General features: G+C 36.3%; 2 protein-coding genes across 3 annotated transcripts; one reads left to right on the forward strand and one right to left on the reverse strand.

Annotated features, from left to right (window-relative positions):
- The first annotated feature begins 4,831 nt into the window (after positions 1–4,831).
- Positions 4,832–5,738, forward strand: Cox17 (Cytochrome c oxidase copper chaperone COX17). The gene is made up of 2 exons (XM_011052229.2): positions 4,832–5,037; positions 5,359–5,738. Exons 1-2 carry the CDS (start codon positions 4,937–4,939, stop codon positions 5,441–5,443), a joined length of 186 nt encoding a protein of 61 aa, XP_011050531.1. The 5' UTR covers positions 4,832–4,936; the 3' UTR covers positions 5,444–5,738.
- Positions 5,739–5,819: 81 nt separating this feature from the next.
- On the reverse strand, positions 5,820–15,546 carry LOC105143758 (zinc finger-containing ubiquitin peptidase 1). Of its 2 annotated transcripts, none has more exons than XM_087410204.1 (9): positions 15,268–15,546; positions 12,949–13,188; positions 9,903–10,213; positions 9,085–9,388; positions 8,561–8,991; positions 8,078–8,480; positions 7,882–8,009; positions 7,587–7,810; positions 5,820–7,495 (listed from the first exon to the last, which is right to left on the reverse strand). In XM_087410204.1, the coding sequence occupies exons 1-9, from the start codon at positions 15,285–15,287 to the stop codon at positions 7,451–7,453; spliced, it is 2,106 nt and encodes a 701-aa protein (XP_087266330.1). In that variant the 5' UTR covers positions 15,288–15,546; the 3' UTR covers positions 5,820–7,450. The 2 variants fall into 2 exon arrangements, with proteins under 2 accessions (XP_087266330.1, XP_087266331.1); XM_087410205.1 differs by lacking the exon at positions 15,268–15,546 and adding an exon at positions 14,741–15,197.
- Positions 15,547–16,997: the final 1,451 nt, after the last annotated feature.

The following is a 16,997-nucleotide window of genomic DNA, read 5'->3' on the forward strand; positions in this document are numbered from 1 at the left end:
GCGTAATTCACCGAGAATACGTACTTCGGTTGTAACACATGGATTCTAGGAGAGTAAATTGTTGGCAATACGAAATCACAGTGATCGCGATGCGAGGTAAAAGAAAAAACCATCCTCCACGTCTCGCTTGCTCTGATCCTTCAAGCGCAATAATTGCATATGACTCGCACATACGATTATCCATCGCTGCGCGTTCACGTTAGATGAGGGGCGAAAGAGGGATCCTTGTGGTGCTTCCTGCGGAAACGTCCCTCCCTTTTTTTTTCTTTTTTTCTGTAACTAGAGACTCACACACGTGAAACGACGATGCTGACGATGGTGGCGGTCTTCCCTTTCTAAAAAGGAACGTAGGGATGCAAAACCAACTGCGGCAGATGTGAACCCTTGGCACGCGCCCTTCTGCTCCTTAGTGGTTCTCATGCTGACCCTCAACCTTCCGCTGGAGCACCCAGCAAACGAAAATGGATTGGAATGAATTGAAATGGATTCAGATTTTCAGAAATATTGAATGTTAAAATAAATGCTTTTCAATCCTGAATGCATTTTTATTCATTTATAGGAATTGCATGGAATATATCTCTATGCCTTTTAATCTAAAAATAATATTTTTTCTGTGCACACAAACACAATTGTGAATACTGTTCAATTCAAAATTTTAAATAGGAAATGCAGTTTTTCAATCCAATTGTATTCAATTGAATCCAATTGAATCCAATTAAATCCAAAAAAAGTATTTGCTATTTAAAATATGCATTCGGATTGAAAAAAATTTCAATCCATTTTAATCCATTCTCGTTTGCTGGGCAGTGATGCCTCGCTTATTTCGACATCAATATTGTATAAATCATTTTTTTTTAATTGATTAATAAATCATGTATATATTTATTAAATATATTTTTAAGTTATAATAAATCATTATTGAGTTCAATCGCTCGTGAAATGTGTTACATCCATTTGTCAAGGTACATTTTATAGAATCAATATACTTGGCTCGTACCAATATCGTCGATATCGTCGAAGCCGATCTTAACGCTTAATCGTGCGAATCCCATCCGGTCGGCGACCATATATTCTGCTTAAACATCATCCGCACGTGTTCAGAAGCCAACTGTATCGAGTTACTTCCTGTGGCTGACATTGAAACGCTATACTTCATGTGTGAGAGTGATGGTTACCGATCCTTATTCTTTACGGAATTGGATATCGATCGATACGAAAAAAAATGACTGAATCAAGGAATGACACGCGAAACTTGCTTGAATTAGTGGATTAATAAAACTTTAAAAAAATTGATTATACGCTTTTGTGTACATTGAAGTCATACATATCAAATCGACATAAAGATGTGTGTTAATATAAATATAAAACGGATTAAATCGCAGAATTTTTAACACTTTAATGTGCTATTCAGTAAAATACATATTTTATAATACAATTGCGTTTCACTTTTATACTCACAAGGAGAGGACACAGTGAACTCACAAGAGTGCCACTTATACTTGAGAATCATTTTAAATTTTCCGATGAAGATTTATATAATGAATTTGAAGTATTTATATCTGTCACGCGATTCTATAAATGGAATTAAGCTTTGTTTCGAGTATAATACAAAAGATACAATGTTTGAATTATTTGACGTCAGAGAAAGCAAGTATTGTGATTTTCAACAATAAGAATTTTAATAGTCTTGAATTAAATAAAGTCAAACAATGGTCGGAAGTACCGCGCCTTGCAAACATATCGAGAATGGATCAAATTTATTGAGCCATTATCAAATTTTCATTTACAATTATTTATAAAGTTTATATTTGTTAACTTCATCTTATGATATAATTGAGATCGATGCGTTCATTGTCAGTCAATTCCATCGTTGAGTCAATTCCTGCCAACGAGATTAATCGGCTCCTCCGAAACTAGTTCGGTCGGAAGGATCGCCAAGTGCGAAGAAACTGGGATTTGCTTTATAGTCTGCCAGTTTTATGACACTACGGCGTGATTTACGGTCACCGACATAAAGGAACATCGTTCCTTGGGACAAATCGGAAAAATCATTTGATTACTTTTCGGGACAGGTGCGCGTGTCGGGGAAAGACGTGACTCCGAACTTCTGCTTCTGTTTCCTTTTTCTCTCTTTGTGGTCTCACGGTCGCTCGTAAGTGGTATTCTCGTCATGAGGAGTATATGTACTCGCCGAGGGCAGAGCTACGCTGATTGTAGAGGTGCGACGTACGGCCGTTTCAGTATTCATCTGGCGAAATTATTCGTCGTTCCCTTCCACCGCGCCGGATCTTATTTACGAGGAAGAAGAGGTATCGGTTCGGAAATCGTGTCGTCCTGGGAAAAACCGATGAAGCGACGCACCATGCGCGCGAAGCATGAGAAGTGATTAATTCCTATCGACCGCACGTGCACACGCGTGAACGAATGATCGATACCGGGACATGATGGAACGATCGATCGTGTATTCTGCACGCATCTTCCTGACTGCGTCGATGCCCGAAATAAATCGTCCTTAGATTTTTTCACGCGCAAATAAAATTCCCTGCTAATAAAATCCACGACGACTCAAGAGATACGTAAAATCGATAAAAAAATCAAAAAGATTTTATTTTAATGTTTAACGCCAATAAAAATCATTTTATCTTTTATGATGTCAAAATAAAATCATTTTGATTTTCTCTTGACTTGATGTTCCTTGGGGATCAACTCGATTTCGATCACATTTGAATGGAATGTATTGAAATTAAAGCAAACAGATTTTAAATCTCAAGATATGTGGATTACAGTTTTGTATATCTTTAGTGTGCGTGTGTTCCAGTTGATACTAATTAAAAAATAACATAAAATCTATGTAATAATTTTGCACTCAACAATATATGGTGCTTACTTATCCATCAAGAAACACATTGCAATACTGTAATCATTTTATCTTGGTTTAACACTGATACACATCAAAGATGTAATAATTCACTGTATTATATACATATATTGTATCATCTGTCTCTCGCTGGAAAACACTCATAAATGTAATAGAATACATGATTATACGTAACAGTTATATTGTCGAATGCAAAATTATAACATTGATGTTATCATTTTACTTTCTATAAACCCAACTAGTATATATTTTTAAAATTTAAAGAGTATATATATATATATATATATATATATATATATATATGTGTGTGTGTGTGTATGTATATGTTGGTTTTAGCGAAAACGAAAAAGAGAGATCTAAGTGCAGTCTATAATGTTATAGTGCAGGAATAAAAAAACAGTAAACCTTATGCCACTTTTTATTGGTATTTACTTGATATCTTCTGTTTTTTAATCATGGCTTTTCAAAAGTTCGATGACGATCTTATATAAAAGTGAACAAGCAACATTAAAGCTTCCTGCACTTCACCTGTCGCGCACGCTCGACAATATACACCTGCTACGTAATTGTGCTTCTTCCCAACACCATCTGCTTCTTCAAGGTTTCAATATTCGATTGGCAGATGCGGATTAAGGTGAATTAAAATGCGGTAATCGAGAGCCATATGCATGATTATAATATATATTTATTTATTTTCAACTTCGTTAATTTTACACTTGTAAAATTTTTGATAGATTTAAAAAATCTGGAAATATTTTTCAAAAAAACAATATCCAGTGAGAAATGACAATGGAATCGATGTCAAGATTATTTGTAAGCCCAGCAAATGAGAATGGATTAAAATGAATTGAAATTTTTTTCTATCCGAATGCGTATTTTAAATAGCAAATACTTTTTTTAGATTTAATTGGATTCAATTGGATTCAATTAAATTCAATTGGATGCAATTTGATTGAAAATTGCATTTCCTATTCAAAATTTTGAATTGAACAGTATTCACAATGTGTGTGTTGTGCACAGAAAAAGCTAATATTATTTTTAGATTGAAAAGCATAGAGATAGAGCTCCATGCAATTCCTATAAATGAATAAAAAATGCATTCAGGATTGAAAAGCATTCATTTTAACATTCGTGAATCAATATTTCTGAAAATCTGAATCTATTTCAATTCATTTCAATTCATTCTCGTTTGCTGGGAGATTATTTGTAGAGATGGAAAATATCCACGATATTTGTATTAATGTAATTTTGTTTAAAGTTGTGTACGTAAATAAGCGTACTCTAATAATGATATGCTATTCAAGTCTCGTGTATTGTATCGCGTGAGTAACGTATACGTGTCAGCATGCACAATGTATGATTGTTAAAACATTGGGGAATTCCATCTATTTTTGGCAATGTAGAAAATTCTTGAAAAGTTGAAAGGATATTCTTGGAAAAAAGGAAGTTCTTTGATAATGTGAAAAATTTTTTTTAATTTGAAAAATATTCGATCTTGGAATTGATAAATGCAATTATCTTTGTTGAATATATTTCTTGCTAATTACATATAATTTGTTAGTAATTGACGTTACAATATATGTATATATATATATATATTATAAATAGAATTCATGATTACCAATAGTTTGTGAAATTACTTAGCAAATTTAACGACAGACACAAACCAATAAAAAAAAAAGTATCACGATAATATTATTATACAGGAAGTGATTTATTAATTACATTCTCATTTCAAATTTTTCAATTTAAATTTTTAGAAACAAATATAACTGATTTTATGAGATGCGAATATACAAACATTTAAGATATATTAAATTACAATAATAAGTATTTCTTGCGTAATTTGTTTCTTTAAAATTCTTATTATTTCAACTTACATTTGCTATAAAAAATATAATTTTCTTTATTGTTGATTATCGATAAGTTATATTATACATGGTTTGCGAAATTTACTGCAGAGGCGCTTAAGACATTTCTACGTATTTCTACGCAATTTTTAACGTATGAAATTGCTACAAAATTGTGAGACTGTTAAGTTTTTTATAATTAATAAAAATGGGTAACTCTGCAACAAAAATAGAAGCAAAGTCAGAAGAAAAGAAGAAATTGAAACCTTGCTGCGCCTGTCCTGAAACTAAGAAAGCGAGAGACGCATGGTGTGTAACATAATTTTTTAATCATGAATATGAAGTTGTGTTAGGTTAGAAATGTTGTTATATTAATATCACGCGTAGACGAGATACAGATTACTAAAGCCATTTATTGGAAAAATAATGGATTTCTTTTTACTACACCTAATATTTTGTTTATTGAACGGAAATCTTAAATTTATATTTTAATATAGCTATTATCAATAGTTACGTATATTTCATTTTAAAATTAATTCAAGAAAATTAACATTTATTTTTTTTTTATGAAATACCATTTTATATATATATACAGGTTTTATATTGTAAAGTCATGTTTTATATTTTCAGTATCATAGAAAAGGGCGAGGAAAATTGCGGTGATCTCATAGAAGCGCATAAAACATGTATGCGATCAATGGGATTTAATATATAAAACATAGAAGAATAAATGTCTTTATACCAAAGAGACGACTTTGTCATAAAAGGCATATTCCGCAAAGAATCTTGAGAAGTCTCAGGTTATAAGCATATTTACATACATATTTATGTATCTATGCTTTGTAAATAATTTTCTTTTTAGACTTGATAAAACTTAAATTATGTTTATGAAGCTCTAAAAAGTAATACACATAACTTATTTTGAATGAGCTTCAAGAAATATGAGGTAGACTGTTGTAATGTAACTATGTAAGAGAGAGAAATAAAATTATATTCTTTTTTTTTCTTTATTAAGATTTATCAATCTAAGCTGGTCCTTTCCTTTTGCTATCATTGGCATAGGATAAGAGAATAAGGAGTGAAGTCATATATTGGGAATTCTAACAAAGCATATATTTTAATTTGATGTGTGGCTAATGCGAAGGTTTTACTCTTGCATAACAATTCCACAGCTTGGTTTCCCTGAACACTCCAAATAATGAACAGATTCTTAAATCGATATATGGCGAAATCTTCAATACTATAATTGCAATTTATCATTTTTGACAATTTTTACAGCCAGTCAATAATGTTATTGCGACGTGGTCCTACTGGGCTGAAAGACAAACTTACATTTGACTGGTGCATCATAAATATCGAAGCTATAAAATAACGACGCGACGATCCCACGAGGCATCACGCGTCCTCATAGAATGGTCACAAATATATTTTTAACTATAATAAATAGATCTTAGATATATATCAGTACAATTTATGAAATATGATAAGAGAGTAATAATAAGAATGTACTAACTCACATAACCGTCAAGTGTATAATATAAATAACAAGTAAATGGACTTTTTTTTTCATCTATCTTTTCATTCACAGCATTGCGTTGGACTTACGAGCTATGACATAAGTAGCCTAAAGTCAATAGGATAATTAAATAGAATATTTGTAATTAATATGAAAGTAGTTGTACTTTATGTGTGGGTAGGTGAAGTACGATATAACGAAGAATGTGCAGATGTGTAATATATGTGGCGTATGTGTGTGTATGTGTGTGTGTATGTATATAGTATATAATATATATAATATATATGAAAATGCGATTTTTTGATCACTTTTGCAGACACTCCAGATTCTTTTATAGAAGCGTTTTAGCAATCAAAATGCGTCAAAGAATATCTTTTTCATATTGTTATATAAAACTTGTCGTAAGGTATGCACCGTACGGCTCTCGGCACTTTTTATATTGACTAAAAATCGACAACGCTTTGATGGAAATCTTTGTCATAGATTGTAAGTTGTAGAACGAGACAAGTGCTGGGAACACCGTGTTGATTCTGGAGCGTTTCCAAGAGTGTATCCGTTAGATGTGAATGATTAGCGTCGTATTGATAACAGCATCACAGCTACGAAAAAGTCTCGTTTTCCAAGCTCTGCCACGGCTTTTTCGATGGTGCAACCGATCGGTACAAGGCGATTGGTCGACTAAGGGTTAGCACAGCCTGTTCGGTGCGACGAAAATTGAGCAGAACATTTTGGACAAGAAATGACGATCGATTTAACACTATGTTCCCACGGGCTTTTCACCCCGCCTTAAATCTGATAATTCTCTTCGCAGAAATTTACGCGCACGACAAATTTTTATTTAAAATTAAGTATTTCTCCATTCAGAAAAAGATTACGTACTCGTTTACAGCGACGCGACGAAGAGCCATCTTTTGATATTTAAATATTAGCTCCGCAAAATTGTTCACCGCGTCACAGGCTTCGCGCGGGCACAATGATTCAAGAAGTCAGTCCATCGTTAACGACTAGAGAGATGCAAGAATATATTGTTAAATAATACGAGATCTGCAACTATGTATAATATACTACAATGGAATAAGTCTGCTAGCGGTAGAAGAACATAGGACATCGCGGTCACGTAATTTCAAGGATATTGGATAAGATTGGTTTGAGGCAGTAGTCTATAGTCTTTGCCCGAGGCTTGATTATTTCTCGGACCAGCAACTCTCACCTGTCTTGAGGAACTCGCATTGATCGTAATACTTTACTTTGCTGAAAAAAAGAAATACGAGAAAGTGAGATTAACGCGTCGTATTATTAAATAAATAAGGAGACTATTTGAAGGCGCCTATATATGTATTACTTGGTATTGCGCTTCTGTATCCATAGTACCGGTTACAGCCACAACTTGATACTGTCTGGCCTTCATTGCTGCGGTGGATTTCCGTACGAGCCTCATCGCTCCGGGCGCGCTACTCGTACTATTAAAATGCGCCATTTGCGGTGGACTATGGCTCGGATCCAACACCAACATGGTTATTGAACCGTCCCTTAGCTGTTCCACGCCCATGATTGTTCTGCTGTGCCCTAAATTTATTTGAGTGTGTTAGTTTGGTTTTTAACTTCAGAAAAATATACGCGAAAAGAAAAACATTTACCTTGATGTTGAAGATAAAGAGGTGGCTTGAAGTCTTCGCATCTTTGAAAGTATTGCAAGACCCAATTGAACAATTCAGGATGACCGCCATCTGCGCTGGTAGGTCTATGAAAGTCCACCAGTTGACACCTACGAAGTCAGGGAAAGAAAAGTGTGCGTCGTATGACTTGGCGACCAATCACGTTCATGGAACTTACTTTATTCTCAAACTAGACAGCAGCGTGAATACCTCCGTGGCGCCGATCCACTTCCTAGTGTTAACGAGTTTACCGCCGAGTTGCTCCGCGCCCTGGATATCAAACCCCTGCGCCCACGCCCACTCGATCATTTTTTGCAATCGTGAGATCGATGGCATGGAGCTACGCAGGGGATTCTCCGTGGAACTATTGCCACCGGCACCGGAGCTCCACGCTTTGTAAACTAGATCGTTGTATCCTGTGTGCTGCAAGAGAGATGAGATTAGCATCTGCATATTTCTGTAACCGCAGCCCCAGCCCTTATCGCCGTAAGTTGATGCGTAATGGTCCACAGTGGAACACATCCAGGTATTCACTACATTACTGCAAGCCTGACTAATGGCTCGTACTTTCGGGACCAGCCCTGTAAGAGAATAAATAATGCCAAGTTTCTTGGATAAAGTTAGACACTTTTGCATAAAGGATATTAGAAATCGCACGTACCGCGCGTACAAGAACTGCCGTCATCGATACCGCTACTCTCGGCGACTCTAAGTTCGATTTGTCTTTCGAAAAAATCGGCCACCGTCATTTCACCCGCATACACAGCCCGCTGCATATTAGTGACACTCTGTTCTCTGAAGTTACCCTGATTGTCCATACCATACTGTGCTCTCAGCATCTCGAATTCGCGCTGTTCGCGTAATTTCCTTACTTCCTTTTCTCTCCTCTCCATGTCCTTCGCTAGCATACGGTCGGTCGACACATCTGGCGTCACGGGCGACGGCGTGCTCTTCTTGTTGAAGTGTTCTTCGATGTGTGCCATTAGGTCGTCATTATTTTTAAATAATGTACTAAGACATACTGGACAGGCAGGCGTGGAGTCGCTACCGATAGTAGCCGTATCGGATTGTGAACTTGTTCCGTTTGCAGGGCTAACAAAAATAAATCATCGTTAAACAATTATCATAAGTGTTCTATAATTAATTCACTATTACCTCTTAAATATATTGCACGTGAATGCGTACCTAAGTATATCTTTGTGCTCGATATTGACATGTAACTCAAGATCAGAAGAATTCGGAAAAGACGTAACGCAAAGGGGGCAGTTGAAGACTCCGTCCCGCGATGGCGGCGATTCTGGCGGGAAGGACGGCGAGGTGAGATCAAAGTGTTGGCGATTGATATGCTCTTCCAGCCTTAGTGGACTGTCGGAACTGTAGGGGCACATCGGACACTCCTGCACTGGAAGTTTTGGGGAAGCGTGCGAGCGTAGTTGCAGATTTAGGCCTGAACGCAGCGGTGAACCTTGACCCGCTGCACCTTCTAATACTAAACAAGAAGAACACGTTAATTTTCATTTACATTTTCAAATCGAATGTAAGGCCTGTTCTTTTTAGCTAAACATCTTGCACAATTCATTTTTCTTCCTCTTCTGTTCACAGAAAAAAAAGAGAAAAGATGAATTATGCAAGTACCAGATAATCAAGTTTGCGAAGATAGATTTTAAATAAAGTATGCTAATTTTTTATAGCAAAAGAGAGCAACAAATTTCGTATAGAGTCTAATATCTAACAATATCGACAAACTGCTATCAGAAATAGGACAAAGCCTGCTGCTAAATTATTTGTGCACGTAGATTGCACTTTCTCAATTTTTGCTGACACAGCATATCAATAGATTATCGACAGATTCTAAACTTAATAAGCACACAGATGGCTTTGAATCTGCAGTAGAAATATGATCAAATTTGCTGTCAATCTGCCAGCGAATTATTAATACATTTTGCTATTTAAAAAATTTAATTAAAAAGGACAGGACTTATAATCTGAACAGTGTCCATTACCAGCATTGGCATTGTTAGTGTTGTTACTGTTGTTATTGTTGTTATTGTTATTCATGTTGGAACTTGCTACTTGGATCGGCTTTCTCAACGATAGCTGCTGCTGTTGTTGCTGCTGTTGTTGCTGCTGCTGCTGCTGCTGCTGCTGTTGCTGCTGCTTGATGCGCTGACTCACAGAGCTACCCCAGCCGTTCTGCAGATGAGGTGGTCGCAGAGACATGGATGGCGAGAGCGCTCGACACTCGTCGCGTCTGTTGTGCTCATCCATCAACGAGTCATCGTCGATAAACGCCATCATATCATTCTCCGGGGTGCTGTAATATATACAAGTAACAGCCTTAGCCGATCTCTCTCCACTAGGACTACAAGAGAGAGCAATAAAGCGAGTCAAACAATATTCATGCACGAGCGCGTATAGATACGAATGTCATAAGTATTGTCGACTTGTCGGAATACTTCATCCGTATTACAAAGCACGTATTACATTTCGGTCAACAAATTCCTCTCGCGTTCCTCGACGCGTCGTCGCTTCCTCGTTTCCCACATGAATAAATCTGGTACAGCTTCACTGACACTTGCACGTTTGTTCTGTCAGAGAGAAACCTCTCTGGTTCTATCTCGTCGAGATGGGTTTTGCAACTTCTTTAAATTCATCCAAGTATGTGTGCCAGTATTTTGTTTCATAGATTGTTGACAATACACTGTTAGCTGTATTGTTCGATTCGTAACATGTGACAGGTATTTGAAATCGTTCGGTTTAGTTCGCTCTAATTTTATCTGATCATATGGTTCGTTGGCGGGAAATTAAATATCAGTTATCGATGATTTCCTGATGGTAATATTGTTATCAGTCGGTAAAGTAGTATATAGAAATTAAACGATTTAGTCACGTCAATAATGTAGGTAATGATAATACCAATAAATGATAATAATAATTGAGCTATAATTAATATTTTAATTGCCGCAAAAATGTATTTAAATAAATACAAAAACAGGTTCATCTCTAATACAATCTATTGTTTTGATAATTTTGTTTTTAAACTCATAGTGATTTCAACTGAGATACACTATGATTGACTGCACATTTCGGTATCGATGCAACTGGTGTGTTCGGCTGGTCGAATGATGCAGTCTTTCTCCAGTGTCGCATCTGGACTCAATATACTGCACAAGTGTACACAAAGTGGACCCGACAAATTTGTCGGGATCAGGTGGTGTAATTGTCGGTACAAATACAAATAATACCATTTTATGAAACGCTGAAAAGCAGCGTGAGTGTGATCACGTGGTATCAATTTTGACATTAGCATCTTTACACATGCATGATGCTATACACTTTCACACACGCATTTTTATTGTCTAGCGTCAATTTTGTCAAATTTTGATTAATTTTAAAGAGTATCAGAGGAAGAGAATGGCAAACTGGTCACGTGAATAAGGCATTTCACTGTCCACGTCCAATCAGGACGGGAGCACGTGACCAGTTTTCTTTAATCTCTTTTATGTCTATGGAGTTTTGATGCTCCAACTAAAGGAAAAGCAGTTTATCATTCTTTCCCTCTGAGTCTCTCTGATGTATCCTATTTTGACCTATTTTGATGTTGAAAACGAGTGTCGAACGTCAGCATGAAAAGCACCTTTAATTCTTCACGTCATGATAAATGATTTGTATTATATACTCATGGAATTGTAATATTATCGTCATCAAGTATGATGATAATTAATATACCTGATAGAACATAACAAAAAAAGCAGAGCAAAAGTTAAAATTACATTGAAGAGATGCGAAAAATATTCAATAAAGCAGTCAATTTTGCAGATTAAATTATAACTATAGTAATGTGATTTATTACACAAAAAAATGTATATTTGTAATTTCAAAGTCATTTCCGAACGTTGCGAAAGACGTGCTATGAAATAATAAAAACATTCGAAAGGTCAACATTCATAGTGTATAACGATTTTAATATGCACCAGTGTGTGTGTATACCAGTGTTCGCAGTCAAAATCGCTATAAATAAATCGAGGAATAATAATCGTCGAAAATCTTAATTAAAAAGTTATTTCTACAATATATCTATTTCTACAATCGCAAACATTATAATACAAGATTTTGCAGAAAATTATTGATTAGTGATAATATTTTTAATTTATTTTGGGATTCATCTTTCTTAATGTATGTATGATAAAATTAAGCATAATTCAAGTAATTATCATCTCGGACAGTACACGTTCAATAGACGGTGCTGTCTCGAATAAATGTGATTTTAGCTGATTGAAAACGTTATGATTAAAATCCGCGATATATACACAGATAAATCTGGTTCTCAGCTAAACATAGAGATTTCCGGTCGAGATTTACACTCAACAGAATAATTAACTAAACGATATTCATCAGATTATTATTCGTTTTAACATTTTTCGCATTAGGTCTGCTCGCGTTGCTTGCATCTTTTATCCTCAGAATCTTCACTTTCTCTTTCTTTAATATCCAGTCGAATATATATTTATCTCGTTCTAAATGCGAAAATTTTGGGAATTTTAACAACGCGAATAGACCTATGGTTGAACTTTTACTGAAACATTCTTGGAAAAATAAATTTCTTTTATATTTTTATCTGTTCTATTATTATCATTTTTATTTATTATTAGAAGAAGATGGAGTAAAACTGGATAGGAGATTGAACTAATGGAGACCATCTATTTTCGTAATCAAGCACGTTACGAAATAGAAAGTAGTAGAATAGTAAAAGTTTAACTGACTAGGAAAAATCGAAAGGAAAATACTATCTATTTTTAATGTATCTTTAGCAATAATTTAAAACGATTTTAACGCAATAATTTTTTACAATTACGTAATACTCTCCGTGAAAATAAAATTTAATGAATTTATTCGATTTTGTCTCACTTTTTATTAATATTATAAATGTAATGCGATATTATAAATGTAACAATACGAATTAAAAGAAATTTATATTCCACTTTATAGAAAGATGCAATGTTCAAGAAGCAAGAAAAGAACAGTGTTACTTTATGCATTCTAATGTACCTCGGAGTCAGATAATCCAGGTGAGCGCTGTTAACGTGGACCAGCATCTCCGTGGGCGAGATTTCACCCAAGTCGCAGAACGGGCAGTTGGCGGCGCCCTGGAGATGATACTGCACCATGTGCGACCGCATTTCCTCGTCGTTGAAGCCCTCCAGGCCGCAAATCTCGCACGTGTAATTCATCTCCGGCGGTTTACTGGACGCCATTTTCAGGGTGTCCGAGGTAGCGGCCTTCCGGATCCTTTATCACATAAAATTCAGTCGAACATCATTAAGGGAAGTACGAGGATTTATGGTGCCGGTACTGCCGATCGTAAATTTAACACCGATTCGCGCGCGCTATCCGCAATGCGAGTAACTGGGATTAATTCGACATTTCCGAAGTAAATAACGGAGGGATGTAGCAACGGCGAATGGAATTACGGCGAATCGTTACGTAAATATCATGTATTTACACTGAACGTCCTCGATTATATTGATGAGATTAAAAATAATGTATTTTTTATAGTAACACACGTACACAATAAATTTAATAATATAATTAATAGAATAATTTATAAAAATAATTTATACATAATAATATAAATAATAGATGTATATATAAAATTTATAAAAATATTCCATATAATTTATATATTCGTAAAATACAAACTATAAATAATTAGCACCTTTACAATATCAATGTGTATTAATATTAATTAAGAAATAGTTATGTATAATTGGAACACAAGAATCGTTGCTATTTATTCTATCGTAACTACTTTTTTTCATCTCTTTCCTGTAGATTTTATCTATTTATCCCATTCATTTCGAAAGAGTAAAGAAGTTAGGTAGAAATGCGATCAAACGATAAACAGGATAATGCAACGAGGGTGAGGTCTCGAGATGTGATTTTTAGATCCATTTACGATATAGTGGATTAGCATATACGACAGTTTACGAAGAATAATTTGACGTTATGCGTGCGATTTCGATTAGCGTCTTCCGATAATCGATATAGAATATCTTGAATATCTTGCAGCGAGCAAATCCGCAACTTCCGATGATTCGTATCTTACGGAACTGATTTCACGGGAGATCAACATTAATTAGTTGATTGATTCAATGAATAAAGGAATCCGATCGTTCAAATCTTCTTTGCCGCATTCTGGACGGAATATCGAATATCGAAGATCAAATTTAATTCAATTGAATGGAACAGTGAGGCTGAACATGCATTATTTGACACTATCGGTATAATCTAATTCCCGAAGCACCAGCAACAGAAGCATTCGTTTCAACGGACTCTTCGTGATATTTTAAAATGGTTCACGGTGGTGATATACGAATGAACACCTGGGAAATTTAACCGTAGCGCGGTATCGTTCGATTTTTCTCACATTTTCTTTTTCCCTCGGGTGCGTGATCGAACAGGGAGACATCCTTTTCGACGACCATGAAATAAAGTTTTCGATACGCTAACAACATAGTAGTTAGCGAATTGTAATGAATTATTTCTAGAATCTTTTCCCTCTGCTGGTGTTTTAAACTCGACAATTGATACAAAACATATCGGGGTAATCGCTGAACTTGTGGTCTTTTCCCGCAAGAGACACAGATGACACAACTCTTGCTGGAAAGCACCCCTAATCTATTAGATCACTATGATCGACTTCAATTAATACCACTGCAGTACAATCGACTCGGAGTAATCGACAGTCGGACTGGAACCGTTCCAGAACCGCGTTCCTCCCGATCGAAGCACTATCATCCGTACATTTGAATCAAACGCTGCACTTAAGGGCTTCTCTCACCTCCGGCGATTTCACCCTCGCAACGGCACGGCTATCAGCCGTATCTAATGCCGTATCGCGATGTCGGAGCGGCGAGTAAATCGATGGACTCTCGCCAGCCGAAGGCCAGCAGGAGGTTCGTGGTAGTTCATAACTCGTTCCTCGCGATAGATGGAAGGCCGATTCTCGCGATCAGCGGCGTCGTCGGCAACGACGACGAGACGCATGTAACGTCGCCGCCGTCTCGCGGATGAAGGGGGATGAGAAAAAGAAAGAGAGAGACAAAGAGGAGGGGGGGAGCGTCGCGACTCTTTTTATTTGCTCGCCCCCGATGAAACTAGGCCACCGAGTGACTCGCGCGAGAAAACGGCCACTGTTGGGTTGGGTTGACCCATTTCTGGGTCCCTCGCACTGATCAGTACGCGTGCACTCGGAAGCCGAACGTCTGCGGTCTATCTTTTCCGCGCGTGGCCGGGTGCCCCCCCGTTCTTCCGTTCTTCCTTCCTCCACGAACTTCCGGCGCTCTTCCGCGATACTTGTGCACTCACCGGACTGTCGGATCGATCATTCGCGCTCTTCTCGTGGTAGGCCCGCGCGTTCGTCCCGCGGAAGCGGGACACCGCCGATCGCCTAACACACCGCCCCGTTGCTCGGCTCCATATGACAGGCACCGCAGGCAGTTCCTTCCGTCGAGTTGGTCTATTCGTCCGGATGATTTTACGATTCACTTCCCCACGCGCAGGGGGTACCTGCCACCCGCTGTTGGCGGCCGCGCGACCCGCTCCGACGCCACCCCCGACGACGCTTCCAGCGCCGCTCGACACCCCTTCGGAGAATACGCTGTCGGTAACGGCTGACGTCCCTCATGAGGGTAGCTAGTGGGAAACTAGACACGCGGTACCGGCGAAGCTATCGATCGTATCGTACTAATTAAAATAATAATTATAATGCAGTATTAATTATATTGCTATAATTATAATAATAATATTTACGATAAGATATGTGTTATTACATAATTTCTTTATACCGTCAAGCAAATAACAATTTTGCTAAAGTATTTAAAAATTTAGTAAATACATGTATATATCGATCTGAAAATAATTTTTTAAGACTGTCATAATAATTGGAATTTCAAGCAGATCTAGATGAGCAACAACAATTGAGTGAGCGTTGATCTGCTATGTATGTATATTTTTCTAGATCTGAAAGTCCGATTGGATGATTTAGAAGAGTACATCAATAATAGCGAGCGTTTACTCAACTGTTGAGTCTGCTGACCGCAGCCATTATTATGTATATATTACTGCGTATAACTTATGTATAATATTTAAGTAGTAATATATTTCAGTAGTGCGAAAAAAATCACACGGCAGTAATACTTTTGTGTAACTGTATCAATAATATAATACGTCTGTGCGATTCCCAGTAATATTCCTAGCAATTTCCTATAATGTTTCTATGTAATGATCAGTAATGTCTCGGCAGTCGGTCTTTTCCTTAAGAGATATATCACTAATTCTACACGCGGTCGATGAGTATGATCTGTCATTGCGATTCCTAGAGCACGCATTAGTTTTGAATCTACGTTATTACAGTCTTGATTCATTGAAGATCACAGTATCGCATCATTTAGTGATATGCACGCAGTTATTTCCGAGCGCTGAACAATGAAAAGGAGACTTACGCGATTTATAAGCAACAATTAGACAAAGAACATGAGAAAATGAAGAAAAGCATTGCTTGCTGATCCAGCAGGTGATTGTGTTATGAAAGAAAATAAACGAGATTTACACAAGCAAATCAAGCCTGCCACCGATTCTCTTTATATAATACGTATATATATATATATTTTATATATATATATATTATATATGTATTATATAATAATATTATATATGTATATATAATATGTAATATATAAAAAATATAAATAAAGAACGGCCGTGTTTTGATATACTGAAAATCTCTAATTATACGTAATATTATAGATTTTTTAAAAATCTATAGTTAACGTTACATGTAATTATATAGATTTTCAATACTGACAGTGTAAATATTGATATGGCCAATGTAACCTGAAATTGTATAAGCGCGTATAAAAATTATATTTTCTAGAAAACATTATGATATCTTAATGACATACAAAAAAGGTTGCAAATGTCTTATAAATTTCGGTTCACAATCTTGCTTTAAGAGGCCTTAAGTCATAAGTCGAAAAGGGTTAAGTGACAATAATTTCTTTTTAAATTGTTTTTACGCAGTCTTTAGGCTTTAATCG

This window comes from Acromyrmex echinatior, chromosome 10, assembly GCF_024713525.1.
Source record: "Acromyrmex echinatior isolate Ae372 chromosome 10, ASM2471352v2, whole genome shotgun sequence".
In the NCBI taxonomy this organism is placed as follows: Eukaryota; Metazoa; Arthropoda; class Insecta; order Hymenoptera; family Formicidae; genus Acromyrmex; species Acromyrmex echinatior.